Raw genomic sequence first — 19,724 nt, forward strand, 5'->3', positions numbered from 1 at the left:
TGGAACTCACTTTGTAGTCCAGGCTGGCCTCGAACTCAGAAATCCGCCTGTCTCTGCCTCCCAAGTGAAAGCGAACTCTTGATCCATGGGAGAAACAGAAAGATTCGAAGCTGTGTTTAACAAATAATGGGGGTGGGGTGGGGGTGGTGGTTTATGTTGTGCTTGGAGAGGCAGGCAGGAGCTAGGTGATTGGTCGGGGAACCGAACCTCACGTTTCTAGAATTGAATGTGCTAAACATAAAGTCTAATTGTGCACATATTTTCTTTACCATTCAATATCCACCCCAGAATATTCCTGTAGGGACTGTCGTCACTGTGGCTTCAGTAGTGGAAGGTCACTGTGTCCGAAGGTGGTATAAGAAACAACTTATTTTCAGAGTTGAGTTGGCTGAGAATAGCCTTTCAGCACAGCCTTCTGATGACGAGTTTAGGATGGTGTACAAGGTATGCCTAGAGAAGCAGGCACAAGCAGGGTGTGAGGCACAAGCAGAGGGCCCTCCCAGGCTTTTGTGTCTACAAAAACCAAAAACAAAACGGAAAGAAAGAAAAGCTTCATTGCTGGGGACCAGTTCGTCCCCCTACACTAACTCCAAGTTTGCACTGACTGTAGAGACCACACATGAGAGGAGCTATACTGCGCTTTTTCAGAAACGGCAATAAATTCATTTTCCTTCCTTCTGCCTTTCTTTTAATATAGACATGAAAGGATGTAACTGCTGGGTTGTGGAAAGTAAAGGCTGTAGGGTAAGCGAGAAGGGGGCTAGGCATTCTTCCAGCTGCTGCTGTTCACAACACTTTTGACAGTTAAAATATATCACACATTTTCTTGTCTTCTCAGTGTAAACATTTACTGTGCTAAGTGGACTATAGAATCAAACCAGATAGAAGGACGTGGACTGGTATTTCAGAGGTGAAGCTAAGCATAGACTAAATTAAATAAAAGTAACTTGCCAGCCAATTCGTAGTTACATATTGTACATTACACTGTGTTTGTCCCTGGGAAAGATTAAACAGAGAGCTTTCATTGCTTGCTCTATTTTTACAACCTGTTAGTAGAAGAAAATATAATATAGAACAGACAAAATTTTGATTAGAATTAACTGGGAATAGTTTAAGTTCAAGGTGGCCTTCTTGGTGTTGTGTGCTTATGCCTTATCCAAAAGTCAAGGCTGCACTGCTACCTCTTTAGCTTCCTTTGGTATTTCCCTAGGAAAATCCCCACCTGCTTCCCGATCAATCAGCATAGGGTGCAAGTCTTTACCTTCAGCACTTACATCCCCCCCCCCAATCATATCTAATTTGGAGAATAAGAATCTTCAAAATGACTTAGAACCGAGTCCTGGACTCGGCTGCCACAGGATGGTTCTCCACCGCCTGTGCACGCTCTTAAAAAATACAAATTTTTAATTAAGGACCTAGAAGTCAAATGTGGCATTCTGTGGAAGGCCGTGCCACGTGGGAAAAAGTGTGCTGCTGAAGTTAGTTTTATCCTGAAAGGAAAAATTACAAACGAATACGCGTCTGAGTCTTTTCAATTTCCTGTTTTGCCTAAAACTCTCCTGCATAACACATCCATTCATTCATCAAGCTTCTCTCCTGGTGACAGTACCTCATTAGATTACTTCAGTGAGTATTCAGGAGATTTTTGTCTTATGAGTCATAAAATTCTCTTATTCCCTGAAGAAATTCCTGCATCTGACAGGAATTCAATGTCTTTGTAGTTTCAGATAGACTCCTTGAAGCAGTTACTTCGTAAATGACTCTGTTCTTGGGGCCCGGCGGGTAATACCTGGGGAGCTGGGTCACAGATCGACTCCTGTTCTTCAACAAGACTGAAAAATTAATCCCTTTCATTGCCCCAGCCTTGGTCATTTTCTTCAGAAATTCAAACAGTTAAGCTCACAGCAGAGCACTTTCACTTACTTGGCGGGGGCTGGTCCCGAGTTGGTATGTGTATGCTGGCCCTGGCGGTTTGTCAGATGTGATGAGAGATTCAATTCTCGATTTCATTCTCAATCGCATTCTCAAGCTTGCTTGCCTGTCGTCAGGCTTCCAAAACTCACTTGGTATCGAAGAAAAGGAGACAGGGTTGCAAATATACTGGGCTGTTTAGCAACTGATAAATATCACTGGATATCAATATATGTACCAAGTTGATGTTTTAGTTGGCATTTACACTGTTGTTAGAGTAGTAGGAATTAATGTAGTAATTGCTGTCTGTTAAATAATACAGAAAATATAGCCCTTGGAAGGCATTGCCCACTGGCACTGCATACTCTGTATCCATATGTTGTTTATAGTAAGCTGAAATGAATATTAGACAGTTGAGCAAAGAACCAGTGTCCAGTGCACTGGTAAGGAGAGATGAATGGATTGCAAGAGGTTGGGCAGGGGAGCCAAAAAGCTTTATACACACAGGGTTTAAACACAGGCTAGAAGTAGCACATCCCTAGCACAGACCGTCTCTAACTATGCTAAGACCCAAAGGGTCTGGAGGTTAGGTAACTAACTTAAAACAGTAGAGCTGAGGAGAGTGAACTCAGCTACTGAGAGGGTGGTTCAGTGTGTATACCTGGGAACCAGAAACCAGAAAGGCTAGATGTGCACACAAATAAAGAAGTAAATCAATGTTTTTAAATATCAGCATATGTTAGCATAGACATGTGGTGTTGGTATTCTGTCTGGACTCCACCCCCACAGTTACCTGGCAGGGGAGGGTAGAGCCCCATCTACAGGAGCATTTTGGAGATCCTTCTACTGATCTAAAAATATACAACCATCTAAACGATGCGGGAGACCCAAGTTTCCTTTACACAAAGGGGAGGTTGACATTTGAATTCTTCCCTGTTGAGTAGATACCAGCTAGTAACCACATGGAAACCACAGAGGTCTTACTATCGTATGAGGTTAAAAAACAAAAAACCAAAAACCAAACCAAAACAAAACAAAAAGCTGGCCAAAAATGTAAACTGGATGCACTTAACAGACATCGTGAAGAGAGTGCAGAGGTGAATGTCCCATGGCACACGCTGAATCCCGGTTCCACTCATTTTCCCCATGTGCCTGACCACCAAGCTGGCAATGTGAAGTTAAACTGGCCATGTCCCCAACTTCCCATAGACCCGTGCAGCAAGGTTAGTTTCTGTAACCATATAGTGTAGACCAGTGGTTCCCAACCTTCCCAACGCTGTGACCCTTCAATACAGTCCCTCACGTGGTGGTGACCCCATTCATAAAATTATTTTTATTGCTACTTCATGACTGTAATTTTGCCACCACTATGAATAGCAATATAAATACATGTTTTTCCAAGATCTTAGATGATCTCTATAGAAAGATCATTGGACCCCCAAAGGGTCATGGCCCACAGACTGGCAGACAGCCACTGGTGTAGACAGCATAGGCTCATAATAATGTTAATAGCTGGTCTAAGAACAGCTCTACTCACTGTTGTGGGGGAAAGAGATGAACAGACATGGGGCCTACAAAGAATTGTTCAGGGTAAGCAAAAGCAAATAACAGTGTCCCAGGAGAAATGTGTATGTTAAAAAATGGTGAAACTGTAAAGGGCATGACCTTTGTGGTGTGCTCCCAGACTGCGGTGTGCTCCCAGACTGTGGTGTGCTCCAAGACTAAAATCTCCCAAAGGGTTATGGATAGGGCCTTGAGCTTGATTCCCAGCAGAGCAGAGGAGAGAAAAGGGGCCATGCCCCATCACTGCTGAGAGAATAGAGAATTTTTATAAACACTTCTATCCAGGGGAGGTCTACCATGTGCAGAGCCATCGTACCAGGATGTTACTGTAAGATAGGCCTTCGCCATGATTTCATTCATTTCTTCCTTATTAGTATTTGTCAATCATATAAATTATTACATAAATATATTGATTATATAAAATATGTAAATTATTAGCTATATAGAATGACAGGTTTCAGTGTAACATTTAACAGTTTTATTATTTGTGTGTGGTTGTGTGGGTGTGTGGATGTGTTTGTATGTGCACTCAAGGTGTGCATGCATGTAAGTGGGCACCCACAGAGGCTCAAAGAGTGGGTTGCGCCCTTGGCAGCTGAAGCTACAGGCGATGGGAAGGCGCCTGTGTGGGTGCTGAGAAACAAACTCGGGTTCTCTGACTGAGCAGGAAGCACTCCTCTCCTCAGAGCATCCCTCTAGCCCCTATATAAGATGTTAATGCCTGTGTATAACGCAGTGCGACTGTGTTCACATCCTCATGAGTCTCTCTTGGCCTCCTCCCCTCTCACATCCCCTCCTCCCTCCCCTCCCCTTATTCCCCATCCTCCCTTCTCTCATCCCAGATGGTTCCATGTCTATTGCAGTTTGTTACATGAAGAGGGTAGAATTAGATCTGAAGTCACCTCTGTGGCACGGGAGATACTTGCACAGTGGAATGTTAAGGCATTCATGTTGATTCGTGTGTACATATTTACGATTTTATGTGGCCATTAGAGCAGACAAATATGCAATACAACCCTTATTAGGCTGTTAACATAGATGTCCTATGGGAGTGGTAAATAGCCAAGAAAAAAAAAAAACAGGAAAAAGGTTGTACATAAGACGTGTCTGCTATATTCACGTGTATGCATTTATATAAGGTTAATAAATATAGGCATGATTTTTTTAAAGTGGCAGGGGCATATTAACCAGGCATTTAAAAAGTAACAACTCTGCACCATCTTAGAGACCAGGAGCCAAGGGCCCTTCCAGGAGCTGAATGAAAAGCTGAGATTAATTGGAAGGTATAAAGTTATGTGAAAGGAGCATTGTAAATAAAAATGAATCAAAACAAAAACCTAAAGATTAAAAAGTTATTCTCTCTGCTCTTGGTTCACCCTCGTCAAAGATTATTTTTAAAACTTACACGTATAGCATGAAAGTTTGGTAAAACTTTTCCTAAGAAGATTTTCCAGTGTGGGAAATATAATTAAAATTCACTTTTATGTAGTGTTTTATACCTACATGATTTTTGTCCACCTTATAGTATATGGCTGAGATTGTAACTTTTTGTTTGTTTGTTTGTTTGTTTGTTTTTTGGTTTTTCGAGACAGGGTTTCTCTGTGTAGCCCTGGCTGTCCTGGAACTCACTCTGTAGACCAGGCTGGCCTCGAACTCAGAAATCTACCTGCCTCTGCTCTCAAGTGCTGGGATTAAAGGAGTTTGGAACTAATAGAAAGGACTATGTCTTCAGGTGCCAGAATGGTTAACCAATATTGGTAAATGGTAGAGGTTGTTGAATTAATTCTGCTAACAGTATAAACACTAGGTGCATTTTAAATTTAAAGTAAGTTTTAGATTAAATCCTGAAATCCCAGCTTTCTGGAGTAATGGGATTCTATTCTGTAGGACGTTCATTCATCCCATCAATTATTCTACGATCTGCCCAATTTTGGAGTTTGGGATATTTTGGCAGGAAAGCAACTGTATAATCTCGTGGAGTTTATATTTAAATTAAAGGAATGCAAATAGGAGACAAAGAGAATATGATATAGGAGGAAGGGATAACTTTTAGGAAGCACACACATATACATATACACACACATACACATATACACATACACATATACACACATACACACATACATACACACACATACTCATACACACACACACTTAGACACACACTCACACACATACACACATATACACATACACACACTCACATACACAGACACACACACTCACAAACACACATGCTCACACAGGCACACACATACACACAGCAGATCAGTAGAGAATTGCCTATTAGCAAATTATTTCTCTGAAGAGTTTCAAAATTTTGTAAAGCTATGTCTTCATGGGACATAGGTTTCTTCCTTTCCCGACCCCTTTTGTATGTGTGTGTGAATGTGTGTGTGTGTGTGTGTGTGTGTGTGTGGTGTGTGTGCTTGTGTGAACATGCAGGTAGTGGCATGAGGGGAGTGCTGGGTCTCTTCCTCAATCACACCCCACCTTCTTCTCTGAGACTGAATCTCTCACTGAACACGGAGCTTGTTCTGCCCTTGTGATGTCAATTATACATTTTAAAAAATATATTAAGAAATGCTTAGTGTTGTGACAAATTGCTTCAATTTTGCCATGTGTCTGCTACAAAGGCAAAATACATTTTGTCATACAAAAAAAAACCTCTTGAGAAAATTATTCTAAAAATTTCTTTTTAATAGCTTTTCTGAGTAGTCTGTTCTGTTTCCATTTTTTTCAAGATGGGTTATTAGACATGTAAGTAATAGTAAATACACATGAAGAGTCAGTGCTGACTATAAAGGATCATAAAATATTTATGGAAACAAGATTTTATTTTAAGTTGTAGTATTTAAGCTGTAATACAATAAAGATCAAAAGCCAGCTGCATGTTTGGAAAGACCAGTTAAGGCAAAACATCAGGAGAAATCTGAGATTTGTAAAAGAATTTTGATACTCAAACTGTCTTTTAAAGAGAAAGAAATAGAGTTTTAGTATTTCTGCCAGGTCCATGCATTTAAACAAGGCATTACTGTGAGAGTGTTGATGGGTGCCACGCTGAAGACTCTAAGCTCCAGTTTGGCATTGCCCGGTGATGCTTTGGAGTGTGTGGTGTGAGCCAGGACCCCACTTGGTGGGGGCCTTGTTTTCCTTCAGTGTAAAGTGCATACCACTGGGAATAGAATCTGCGTTTCTTTGAATTTCCTCGTTTTATCTCTTGTGGTATTTCTAAGGTCAGTTGAGCACAGTAAATAATCTTCACTCAGCAAACAGCCCACACTGCCACCTTCCTGTCTGCTGTAGCTAATAAATTCTAAACAAACTGCAAAGTCCTTGGGGAACGTCCTAACGGACGGACACCTCACTGGACTGAAGAGCTTATGGAAGCAAAATAAAATAATCATCTCACGTTGAATGTTTCGGGGAAGGAGGTGACTGGGTCAGCACTAAATTTAAGCCCAGTTTGAGAGACATTTTTTAATGGCACTTAGGAATTATGGCTGAGGTCCAGCCATGGCATTTGATGTTGCTCAGGCCCCTTGATGCCGAGAGTCTTCAAGCTCATGTGAGATGCATTTTTTAAAACACTGACCTTGATTTAAAGAAACAAGAGGCAATGGTTGTCTAGGGAAAATAAAGTCTCCATCCCCAGCCCTTTTGTTGAAACGGTTTGTTTTAGCTCAGTAATTTTATTGAACTTGGAAAAACAGTATTATTAATAGCTGCCTCCACTAAGAGAAATAGGGAAGCTGAACCCTGTCAATTCTTGCTTAGGAGTTAGAGACAGCTCTCGATTGTGGATGAAGTCCATACCAATTAGAGATCCTGTGTGTTTGGAACCACTTAAAAATGCGGTACAGGGCTCAAAGGAATTAGTGTGAAACCTGGTGCAGTGCGGCTCCATTATTAATCTCTACAGAGAATAGATACCAGATGTTTACACGGCCAGAGAACACCTCAGCGTTCTCGACAGCCCGTGGTGCTGGTGTCCTTAAATAGGCTCAAATGTTTGCAGTGATTATGGGGGGCAGGGAGGGGGATGAAGGTACATTGTTTTACATCGAAATTTATTAATGAATGTGTTTGAAAAAATACATTATTTTTGATAGAAAAAATTCATGATTAATTGTCATTTATTAAAAGTTGCCTAAGAAAATAGAATTCATTCGCCTATTTCCCCCTACTTCTTCAGTTAGTTCAGTAGCAGACGCATTCAAATGTTCCTGTTCCCTCCCTTCCCCTCCCCTCCCTTCTGTGTCTTCCTCTCCTTCCCCCTCTTCCTTTTCTTTCCTTCTTCTCTTTCTTGTTTAAAAGAATAATCTCTATTTCCTCTAGTTGGGAGTTTGGGAAACCCAGTCCTGGCTCAGGCACGGGCTCAGTTCCTGATGAGGACCTTCCTAGGTGAACTCAGATGGTGCATACAGATACAGAAGGTCCACGCTTGTCACTCAAGCGCTGCGGAGGTGGCAACGGGCAGATTTCTTGGACCTGCTGGCCAGCAAGCCCAGTCTAATACTGGGTGAACCTGAAGCCAGTCCCGGCTCACAAAATAAGGTGGATAGCACCTGAAGAAGAACACCCCAAACTGACTTCTGGCCTACGCAGGCACCCACAAATGCACACACGCACATATTTTTCATGAGGGCAAAATGTAATAGAATTCACCACAGTAACATTGTTTGGTGTGAAGTTCAGGGCATGAAATAAATTAATGGCCATGTGAAACCACCACCCAGTTCCATAACCTTTCACCTTATAAAGTAGAAACTCCAAACCATCAAATAATAATTCTTTCCCATTTCCCTTGGATCCTGCGAAACAGCATTATACTTTCTTTCTCTGTAATTTTTACTGCCATAAGTAGGGATTTATTGCTTTTCATTAGGTTTAATTTTGCTGTTAGCAGAATATATTTTCTTTATTATTTGATTTCATTCAAGAAATATCTCTATAGGTTAGGTATTAAAAAGTATATTAGTAAATAAAGCAGCCATGGTCTCTTGGTGCTTAGAGCACTGTTAATTTTGAATTGTTCATATAAATAAGTAAATGATAACCATGAGATATTGTTTGAAGTAAAAGTCCTGGTTTCTCTGAACATGCTCAGAGTGGATACAACCTGCAATTACATCTCTGGGGTCCTTTCTTGAGCCATATTTATTTTTCCTACGCTGTATCAAGAGCAAATCACATTTTAATGGGTCTTTATAACATCTGGTCCATCACGATTTGTTTGGTAGACCATAATATACTAGGAATGAACCAAAACACAAAATAAAATACAAACCTTTTGGAGTATCACTTCTTTTTATAGTCTTGAGGAGCACTTGAATAGTGCTTTTTAATTAGCATTTCTAATATTTTCACATCTCACATTCATTTTTATTTAGAAAATTTAGGAAAAGTAACATTGTTACTTTCAGATGCTTTAGAAAACAGAGATGTGGGATGAGTGGGAGGGGCCAGAATCCAGATAACACAGAGATCACGTGCCCTCTGCGTCACCTGCCTCGACTTCTTTCCTGCTGCCCTCTGCGGGAAGGAAAGGGATTGGTTTCCTCTCCCCTGGTTTAGATCTGTACCCTCTGACTTCCTGTAGCTGCTGTGGCTGCCCTGGGCCCTTTAACCTTAGCTGGTTCCTTTTTGAACCCGGAGCTGGTTGTATCTCCGGCTTTCTAATTCTTGAATCGCTCTTTGTTTTCTTCCGCGGACTCACACTTACACCAAATGTAAGTACCTCTCTCAGTCTGGCCTGCTTCTCCTGTATGCTCCCCTCCTTTGTGTCCGCACCCTGAGCGTGCCTTTCCAGTCGGATGACTTTCGACCCTGTCTCTCTGGCTCAGTCTCGACTTCCAAGTCCACAGATCACTCCGCCTTCCTTAAGAAACTGATTTTAAGCTTTGCACTGAAAGTTTGTGTCAGCCGTGATCCAGCCCGGATGGCGGGGCTGGTTTTGCTCCTTCATCTTGCCAAATATATCACTGTCACCCAAATCAAGGAACTCATTTAGAACCATGGTTCTCAACCTGTGGCAACGAACTTCTATTGCCAAAAATATTTACATTGCGCTTTTTGTATCAGTAGCAAACTTAGAGTTTTGACACACCAACAGAGATGGTTTCATGGTTGAGGTCACCATATCATGAGGAACTGTATTAAAAGGTCGCAGCGTTCAGGTTGAGAAACAATGATTGAGATCATCAAGGTTTCTGTTTCAGGATAGAACCTTCCAACACTCCTAACTTCACAATCCCTCTTATGGTTTGTTTGTTTGTTTGACTTTGCAATCTGTTTCTAGAACCATCTTTTTAAAAAGACAAACATGATCTTGTTAATAGTCTATAAAGCCCATAAGCAGACCCTACATTTTCATATCCTACAGCCCCTAGAATACAGAGTTTAAAAGGCAGTCAGTCTGGGGTTGAAGAAATGTCTCAGCAGTTGAGGGCACCCTTGCCACCCTTGCAGAGGACCTGGGTTCGGTTCTCAGCACCCACACTGACAGCTCACAACAGTCTAACACCAGCTTGGGGGGGGAGCAGTGGGTGGGTGGACCTGATGCCCTCTTCTGGCACGTAGTCAGTCCTACAGAAATAAACATTTTTAAAGGCATATTCAAACTACCTTTTTATTTGTCAGGTGCCACCTGACAAGACTAGACACACCCTGTAGGAACGTTTGCCCAAAGCCACAGCTCTGTTTTCCCAGTGACCAATGTTGTTCCTTTGTCTTTTGCTTCTGGAGAGAGGTCTTGTTTGTAGAGATGAGATCCCGTGGTCCTCACATGGGAGTGGGGGCATCTTGTTCTTATATTTGCATTGTCAAGAAAGAGCACAACAAATTCTCAAACAATGTTAGAAACATAAACTTGTAAAGTTGTGTGAGAGATGTCTTTCCCAGAATCGGTCTGATTCTGATTCTAAATTCTGACTCTAAACTGCCGATTCTGAGCTGGCCACACAAGCGCCTTCAGAGTGCTTGAGTACTCAGCCCGCAGTCAGCTCTCAGCCACAGAACTGCACCTAAGCCCATTAAAGCTGCTTAGCCCAATCAATCCTGACTTTCGTTTATTTTGCTCATTTAGCTTTACATGGCTGAGAATCTAACCCAGGGCCTCCTCACACACACCAGGCAAACAGTTTCCCATCAAGCTACAAGCTCAGGGCTGACTTTAGTATTTGTTTATCAATAAGATAAAAACATCCTTCCTGTTAGCAGCAAAAAAATATTTGAAACCTTAAATCTGCTGCTTCTTAACAGAAAATATGACATGATGGCTGAAATCTGCAATCTTATTTTCTTGCACAAGATATGTTGAATAAGATGCACTGTTATTTCTTTCCCTCTACAAAAGATTCCTAAAATTAGGGTAAAAAATAAAGAAATAAGCAAGAGGGGTTAGTGGCCATTATAGAGCCCTAGACTCGAGCACACAGGGAAGTCTAAGTAATCTTCCGAAGAATGGAAATGAATATAATGGATATTCCTGCTTTTCAAACACTCCATCCCAGACTATGTGCAACAGTCGATGCCCTGCAGAGTAACAAAGAATCTCAGCGTTCAGGACTGGCAAGAGCAAATTGACGGGCGGGGGAGGGTGGAAGCCTAAAGGTGTGGCAGACCGGTTTTACGTCTTCCTCACTTTCATATTTGAAAGGACAGATCATCGATTCTCTACATGAAAAACGGTCCTGGAATACTGTTCTATTAAGATATTATTAAGCTGGCTGTCAGTGAATTGGGGCCGCTATTGAGGTTCTGGCCCTGTGATATCAACTATTTCCCCTTTAGGTATTTAAGAAACCTCAGAATAACCCCTTGTCTGTCAGCAGCCTTTTTATTCAGAGATAAGAGCCACTGAAGGAATAAAGCCACAGTTACGCCTAAATAACAGAAGCACCTGTGTCGGGCAGGTGGGAAAATTTATACAGCCTCTATTCTTAACTAGACACCATGATCTCCAGAGATGTGGGAAGAGAACCAGGAGCTGGAATTAATAAGACCAGAATGACAGTTGCCCCGGAAAAACATATTTTAGAAAATTGCAGAAAATTTAAGTTGAACCAACCCTCCCATTCGTATTCTCGGAAGTATTTGAAAGGTTTTGTGTTCATGAACTTAGATAATACTATCGCAAACACCAAAGACCAAGAATATCAAGAGAAATGAATCATTGAAAGACAGTCAAGATGTGACGTCACTTCTGCAGACATTCAGTGGTTAAAGTGGTGCGTGTTGACTGTGGATCCAGATGTTCATGGAGGAAAGGAGTGGTGGTGGTGTCTGTAGAACAATTGCCTTCACGCCATCCAAAGGCATGGATGTGGAGAGCTGGTGTCAGACCCGGCTGGAATCATAAGATTTCTTTGATAACAAAGAGGGGGAACTATCTGAAGCAGAAAAATGTAAACTGTTAAATCTGAGTAGATAAAATATTGCATCAGAGGTTATCTACTATCTTCTATATTTTATCCTTGAAATGTTTTAATTAAAAATTTAAAAATAAAAATGTTGAATGGTTAACAAAAAATCTGTTATATCACTGTACTATAAAATGATGATCCAACTCCCCTCCCCAGGGGACAAAAAATATACTTCTTAACTATAAAGACTTGGAAATGCAGCCGGGTGGTAGTGGCACATGCCTTTAATCCCAGCACTTGGGAGGCAGAGTCAGGTGGATTTCTGAGTTCGAGGCCAGCCTGGTCTACAAAGTGAGTTCCAAGACAGCCAGGGCTATACAGAGAAACCCTGTCTCGGAAAAACAAACAAAACAAAAACAAAAAACAAACAAACAAACAAACAAAAGCTTGGAAATGGGAGGGTTAGTAAAGATAGAATATGGAATTTCAGTCTTTCATCAAAGGAATTGATTTAAAACATCTAAGATACCATTATCTAATGGTTGAAGCCTTCTGTACTGTGGCAATCGTGATGAGAATGTCTCATGTGTCTGTTCTATCCATAAAACCATTCTCTAGTGGCCAAAGTCTTTTGCATTGTGGAAACCATGGGAGGATGTTCTGTGTGTCTGTGCTGCCCACAGAACAACAGTCACCTGTGGGTTTGAGAGCAGTCTGAGTGTTGAGGACTTGGCAGGTGGCTAGCTTCAAAGGGCTCGTAACTACTGTATCGAACAGCACAGGTTTAAAGTGAGCACATCAAGAGATAACTGAAATAAGCACTTTTAAAAGGGGAATTTATCAGGAAAACTATAAATCATGGTTGCCTGAAGGCAGGTAGGGGATTGAAGGGAAACTTTTCCTGATGAGCCACCTGCATGGTGTGATTTTCTGCTACAAGTATCTATTTGGTTGATTACTAAAACTTATGGAAGACTAGATTGTAACTAAATGGGATCTTTGAAGGAGAGTTGAGAGTCATCCTTTTTTTAAAAAACTGATAAAAAAAAGTTATACTGGAAATGTCAAGGATTAGGGATCTAAGCCTCAAACAACTGTTGTTGGCAGGAGTCCTTCCTGCAAGTGTTACTTGTCTTGGTATAGCTAAGCAGGCAAATGGTGGTCAGGGAGATGAACGGGTTCAGGCTACAGGAAACCCCAAACTTAACATAACTTGAAATATTTACAATTAGAGAGCTGCAAGACTTGGTGGATTCCCTAAAATATACAGATCTTCATCTGAAACCATGCTCAGAGGTACTTGTCTTTAGTTATGTTCAAACTTAAGTCTACATTCAGATAACATTTTTGGAATGACCTTTCAACCCAGTAGAATTTTGTCCAAGTTTCTACTGTTGTCTACTGACGGATCATGTAGGGACCTTACTGTTGTCTACTGACAGATCATGTAGGGACCTTACTGTTGTCTACTGACGGATCATGTAGGGACCTTACTGTTGTCTACTGATGGATCATGTAGGGACCTTACTGTTGTCTACTGATGGATCATGTAGGGACCTTACTGGGGTTCCTAACTCTGACTTGGGGGAAGAGGAAGAACGAGGGAGGTAGATACTATGTGTCATCCTGATTGATAACAGAGACTGAGGGTCACATTTTGAGGACACGGTACAGATGGACTCAGCTTTTGACTTATTTATAACCTATTGCTAATTTCAACAATTCTTTGTTTGATTGTTTTTTGTTTAAACTTTTTGAAAGGAAAGAGGGAGAGATAGGACCAGGGAGTTGAAAAGGATTAAAGTGAATATTCTAAACTTTGTCCACACGATTTGAGGAGCACCAGGCCACTGTTTGGTTGAAGGTGGAGTAACCTCAGAACAGCTGTATCAAACTGCATTGTGGATAAGAGTGGAATAAATAGTTTTATTGTATTCTAAGAACAACCTATTGTAGTGTATATAGCAAGCACTAAGGGGGAGGGCAGCTTAGTGGTAGTAATTTGGATCATTTGCTTTGGGTCAGAGATGTTAATGAGCATATCCTGAATTTGCTCCCTACTATACAAGAAGTGTTAAGATACAACTGCAGATAATCTGGCCCATTTGTTGACCAGCATCAAAGCAGAACCGCGGCGCTCAGAGTTGTCTGTTTGCCTTGTAGCCACTGGGTTTATTCGCTATCTTGAGATGAGAATTCCTTCAAGGGAGACTGTATTTATTAAAAATAAGACAAATCTCCATACTAGTAGGTCGAGAACTAAAAAAACTACAGTTTATGTTCTTTGAAATAAAATGATGATAATAGGCTCAAATCCAACCTCATCAAATAGAGAAACAAAGGGGGCGTACTGGGGGGGGGCACGCAGAGGGAGCCCACTGTTTATACAGGTTTTCACATGACTTTCCTTTTAAAAAGTGCATGGAACGCATCCAAAACAAATGATGTTTAGTTGGATGAGGAGACCAGAAGGAAAGGCCCAGAGAACGGAGTATAGATGATCTTTCTTTAATGTCAAAACTGACATAAACACAGTTCCCTTCCCCCACCCCCCACTCCTCAGCTCAAGATAATTTTCTCAACAAGACGCAGATTGCTTCAGCCTTTGCCTATCGCCCTTTGAAGCGCTCCCCTCGTTATTAGCAGTGGGGGCAGGGGTTCCTTTGAGGATTTTTACAGTACTGAAGAGCTCCTCCTTTAAATACTTGCACATGAGGAGGGAATTCCGCTTTCAAAGAGCTGTCATCACTGCGGGCTCCCTGTCATAGGACGATTTATTCCTGGGCAGCGGTCCTCCTTAGCTTGATTGTCATTACAGACTTACCTTTCCGGTGGATTCTCTTTCTGTTGCAACTTACTTCCCTGAGACACACAACAACACAACTGGTAGCCTCCTTTGTTAACGTCACCAGTGACGGTGGTGGCCACTGCCCTCTTTACAAATGCCATTGGTCACAGGGAATTGTTTCTCTTGTCGCTCTCCACCGATTAAAGTTTGAAGGACATACTGAGCATTTGATTGTCTTTTATTTATTTGTTTTTACAGCTGCCTTTCATCCATAGTGCACAAGGACGGACGCTATAAGTTAGAGGAGTATTGAAACGTCTGTACAAATGTTTCTCAGTGTCTCCTCCAAAGTAAACAGCATATTAAACAACAACAAAGAGACTAGTCAGTCACCATTTCTTTGGGCACTTCCACGCCATTCTCGAGGGTTACCTCCTCGAGATGCTCTGTTCTTGAATATGGTCTACTGGAAATTTCTTTGAACATTTAATTCGGGTTGATAAAATGTGTATCTTTGTGGCCAACTAGATCATTTGACCTGAGATGCTCAGATTTAACTAAGTGTCCTTATCACATGAGGATGAGCCGAGTTGCTTTGTCTTGGTGGGGTTTTAAATAAATGAATAAAAAATGTATAAAGTCTCTAACTAGATGCACTCACATCGTGACTTTTGGATTTTTCCCCCTTTGAATAGTTTGTTCACTAGAAAACAATTAGTATTTATTATTCAGTCAGTCAGTCAGTCTGACAGTCAGTCACTGTGCTCCCAGAGGCAAAGTCAACTCATTCACATAGGGCATTCAAGTACTTTTATTAAAAAATGCGGTCTCCTTCCCAGTAGTCTACTCAAATGAAAGAGCCCTCAGCATTTTAGAGAGGAGTTGGCAGGGGTGAGGAGGCTGAGGGAGTCAGATTACCAGGTTCTAGCTTTGGTTCCCCTGCCTACAGCTCCTGTGCCCTCTTCTCTCTCCCCAAAAGTCCCACAGAAGGCTTGGCCTAAATGTTCCACATGTCTCTGCTACCCCATGTACATAATGAAACAATCTCCATCCATACAGAAAGCCTCGCCTGCATGGTGTGTGTGTGTGTGTGTGTGTGTGTGTGTGTGTGTGTGTGTGTTGTCTTCCTTATCAGTCTATGTGATATGCTTCAGTTATTCACCCCCTTGCTTAATACTTCCTGGAAATCAGGGTGGTGAGCATCCATGCTCTCTGAGTGGTATGATGTGATGCCGTGAGTTTGGTCTATTTTTAGGCACTTATCACCCAGGAAGAAAGCACAGAGAAAAGCCAGCAAATCTCAGAATCAGAGAAACAGAGAAGATGAGCCAGAATAAAACGCAGCATAGCATAGAGGGGGAGCAACCTCCATGTCGCCATTCCTAGTGTGAATTTTGGAAATAGGAAAATGTGGAGTCTGATCCTTTACCTTCGTTCTACTGAATCTCGAGTCCCAAGGATTCCACAGACACCCCCACCCTGGCATTTATTGCCTTAAGCTACTTTCAGATGTCTTATGCCATGGAAGGGTTAAAAGGACAATATACAGCGTTTTCTTTCTTTTCCTAGATAAATGACATCATTTATCAATGTCCTTAAGTAAGGCCCTGAAACTTATCCTCACTAGCAACTGGCACTTCTGTGGTTTAACGGAGAACACCCGAATGTGTGAAGCAGTCACTGTAAACCAAAACAGGGGCTTTTAGAGTTTAATGCAGAGTGAGTAACGGGTGACTTTTAGCAGCAAGTCTTGGAAGAGTGAAGTTCTGAGATGGTAAGGCTAAGGTTGCCTGGGGTGTGGGTAGCAGTCTTGGGTTCGCATGGAGGAACTGGAAGTGGTTTTTGCTCACACTGTTAAGTGTAACAATGACTGGGAAGCCTGAACTCATGTAGAGTTGGGGACATGAGAGTTTGGGCAAGCTTCTTAGAAAAAGTTGGCGGAAGCTAATTTGTTTGAAACTGGAAATCCTTACTGTTGGCATTTGCCCTTTGCCAACTGTATCCTTTCAGTGTGAAGCACTTCCTTACTGTAAAGCACTTCTTTTAGAGCACCTCTTCCTTCCTGCAGGAACAAAGGGTCTCTGAAAGGAAAACTGTAGGGACACCAGCAATTCAGAAGCTTCTGAGCCCTGTCATCGGCTGGGCACCCAGACTTCAGGACCTCCATACATCTTTGGAAGAAATGTTACAAAAACAAAAATAAGCAAACCAAACTGTGTGCTCTACTCACCAAGAGTTTCTAAGAATGTGTTTTTTATAAAAATAGACTACAATTCATGAAAATTGGAGAGGAAGATGCTATTTGAGAAATAATGCTGTCTATAAACATCTGGGCATGCCACTCTCTGAACTTTTACTAGGAAGTGAGCAAGACCTTCACTTATAAGATACATGCTGTGTGCCAGATACACTTTAGACTAGGAAAGAAATTAGAGATAATGGATAGGTTGGCTATCCCTTTTATTTTAACCATATAAAACTGAGAATCGAAAAAAAACAAAAAAACAAACAAACAAAAAAAAAAACCATGATTTTCTAAAGAAGTGCGGGATAGTTGAAATGTTAACATCCAGACCAATTGGTTGTCTTAGAAACTGCCACAGAAGTGAGGAAGGGATTAAACTTCTATGGGATCTTACTCTTCTCTCTTCCAGCTTTGGACCTTTCCTTGAAGCTTGAAGAAGTCCTGGTCACAAGCTAAGGCTTCGCTTCATTAGCCGTCCTTGAGAATTGCATTCTAACCCAAGCCTTTGTCTCTTCTCTTTTGGTCTATGTGCCTGTCCTGCCCCAGGCTGGCCTTCCTTCCATGATGTGATCAGTTCGGAGGCCATCGAGTTCACAGATGATTTTTCCTATGGGATGCACAGGGTGGAAACAAGCTGTTCTCAGGTGAGTTGACTCCTGCATCTCTAGCAGGTAGATTGATCTCTGCTGCAAACACACCTAAGGCTTCTCATCGTACTTACCTGTAGTAACTAAGGCCAAGGGACCGTTCACAAGTGGGACGGACAAGAACAGCAGGTTCTTTTTAATGACTGAATGATACCTTCATCTTTGGACTTTTAGCAACACTAACACAATGTCAGTCGTTGGCTTTACAATATTAAACAAACATTGGTAGGGAGAATTTTTTTTTTCATTTGATTTACTATTTAATAAGGGTCCACAATTGGTCAAAGAATGACACCCCAGACTCAAATAGTATATAAATGCATCAAGTGTTTTATTCTGCAGAAGTCCAGCATGCGGGGGTCTCCCCATTACCATGATAGAGAGACCTCAAAGTGAGCTTGCAGACCCAATTTAAAGCACCTTAGGAGAATGCCAGGTCAGGTGAGCTTTATCTTACTCTATCGATAGGCATCCGGAACCATTATCAGGGTGTGAAGGCTGGAGCCTGAGGATTTTTTTTTTTCTATTAATAATTGACTTAGTCTCCTTACCTGCCAATTTGAAGTCTGTCATGGAATCAGCCTGGCTTTCTCACTATAATGGTAAATGAATCATTTTGGGGGGGGGGGGTGAATGAAGATTTCATGACATAGCCTAGTGTAACCTGATGTACTGATGTCTCCCCTGGCAGTTCTATTATCCAGTCCTTATTCACAACATCTTTAATGACTGACTCACACACAGTCTGTGAAGATCTCGGAAATGGCTGTTCCTGGGTACAGGTTGGAGGGAAGCTGTCAGAAGTGTAAGTTAGGCTGGTCAAAGAGGAGTGCGAGCTAGACAGTTCTGTGTTTCTGCCAGTGTGTATATTTGTGCTTATTTCCAAGGATGTTCCAGTTAGTCTGCTATTGCCTGTATGGATGAAAGTGAGGGGGACGTGAGAGTAGTTAATGTGTCGAAAGACTTAAACTCATCAGTGGCTCTCGAAGAGACACAGCTGAAACTCCTGTACAGAGAAAGAGCCCTGGCGTACGCTAAGGCAAAGAGTTCAGTTCTATCTTAGTTAGGGATTTACTTCTATGAACAGACACCATGACCAATGCAAGTCTTACAAAGGACAACATTTAACTGGGGCTGGCTTACAGGTTCAGAGGTTCAGTCCATTATCATCAAGGCAAGAACATGGCAGCATCCAGGCAGGCATGGTGCAGGAAGAGCTGAGAGTTCTACATCTTCATCTGAAGGCTGCTAGCAGAATACTGACTTCCAGGCAACTAGGACTAGAGGGTCTTAAAGCCCACACCCATGGTGACACACTTCCTCCAACAAGGCTACAACTTCCAATAGTGCCATTCCCTGGACCGAGCATATACAAACCATCAGAAGTTCATATCTGCCCCAAACAAGTGAAAGATGGACTCAGAGTTCTGTGTTACTGACATTTACTCTGGTACCCAAGACTGTTGTTGGAAGATGGTTTTGCACAGATTGAGTAAAGGGAGGTACAGTTGGGTCACTGCAGGAGCAGAGTGGCCACCATCAGGGCCACCCTCAGGACTCTGCTGCTGTCCTTTGCCCAGTTTCTCATCTTCAACAGATGCAAGATTCTTAGAGAAGTCCTTAGCACTTTTATTGCCAAGAGGTACTTGTTTGAACCTGACCATCCAATGAATTTGTGGGGGTTTTTTCATCACTGAATTTATTCTTTGACAATTTCATACATGTCGATAATATGCCCTGAGAATTTCTGTTTTCAATTTAAAAGTAGGGTTAGCAAGTATCCCATCTTCCACATACAAAGACCTCCCTCTCCCTTGAAAAGCATAATTCTTCATTGATTTAACTCACGTTTTCAGTTTGTTCTCCTCTGAGAAATAGGTCTGATCGTGAAGGTGGAACTCTCTAGACTGGGTTTGATCCCCAGAGACTCAAATCTCACTGTACTGGGCACCGTCTGTACAGCAGCATTTTCTGGTGCTCCCCTGGTTAGTGGCCATGATACCAGGCCCGGGCTCTGCCCTCCAGGTAGTCTGATTGCAGACCTCTCTCCTTCCACTGTGTGAATTTCAGGGACTGAAGCCATGTCCTCCTGTGGCTTGGTGGCGAATGACTTTACCCAGTGAGTCATCTCACCAGCCTCCGAGGTGCCACTCTCTTTTTAAAATCTGCTCTCCAGTCTATTATGCATCTAACTTTCCTTTTGC

At 41.9% G+C, this 19,724-nt stretch overlaps 1 protein-coding gene across 1 annotated transcript in view; it reads left to right on the plus strand.

Moving 5' to 3' along the window:
- Msrb3 (methionine sulfoxide reductase B3) overlaps nt 1-19,724 on the plus strand; it is a 113,134-nt gene that overhangs the window by 85,376 nt on the left and 8,034 nt on the right. Inside the window, exon 6 of the mRNA XM_021205631.2 lies at nt 17,420-17,517. Coding sequence (XP_021061290.2) covers nt 17,420-17,517 — 98 coding nt within the window. The remainder of the gene's footprint in view (nt 1-17,419; nt 17,518-19,724) is intronic.

Source organism: Mus pahari, chromosome 9 (genome assembly GCF_900095145.1).
Source record: "Mus pahari chromosome 9, PAHARI_EIJ_v1.1, whole genome shotgun sequence".
Taxonomy (NCBI): domain Eukaryota; kingdom Metazoa; phylum Chordata; class Mammalia; order Rodentia; family Muridae; genus Mus; species Mus pahari.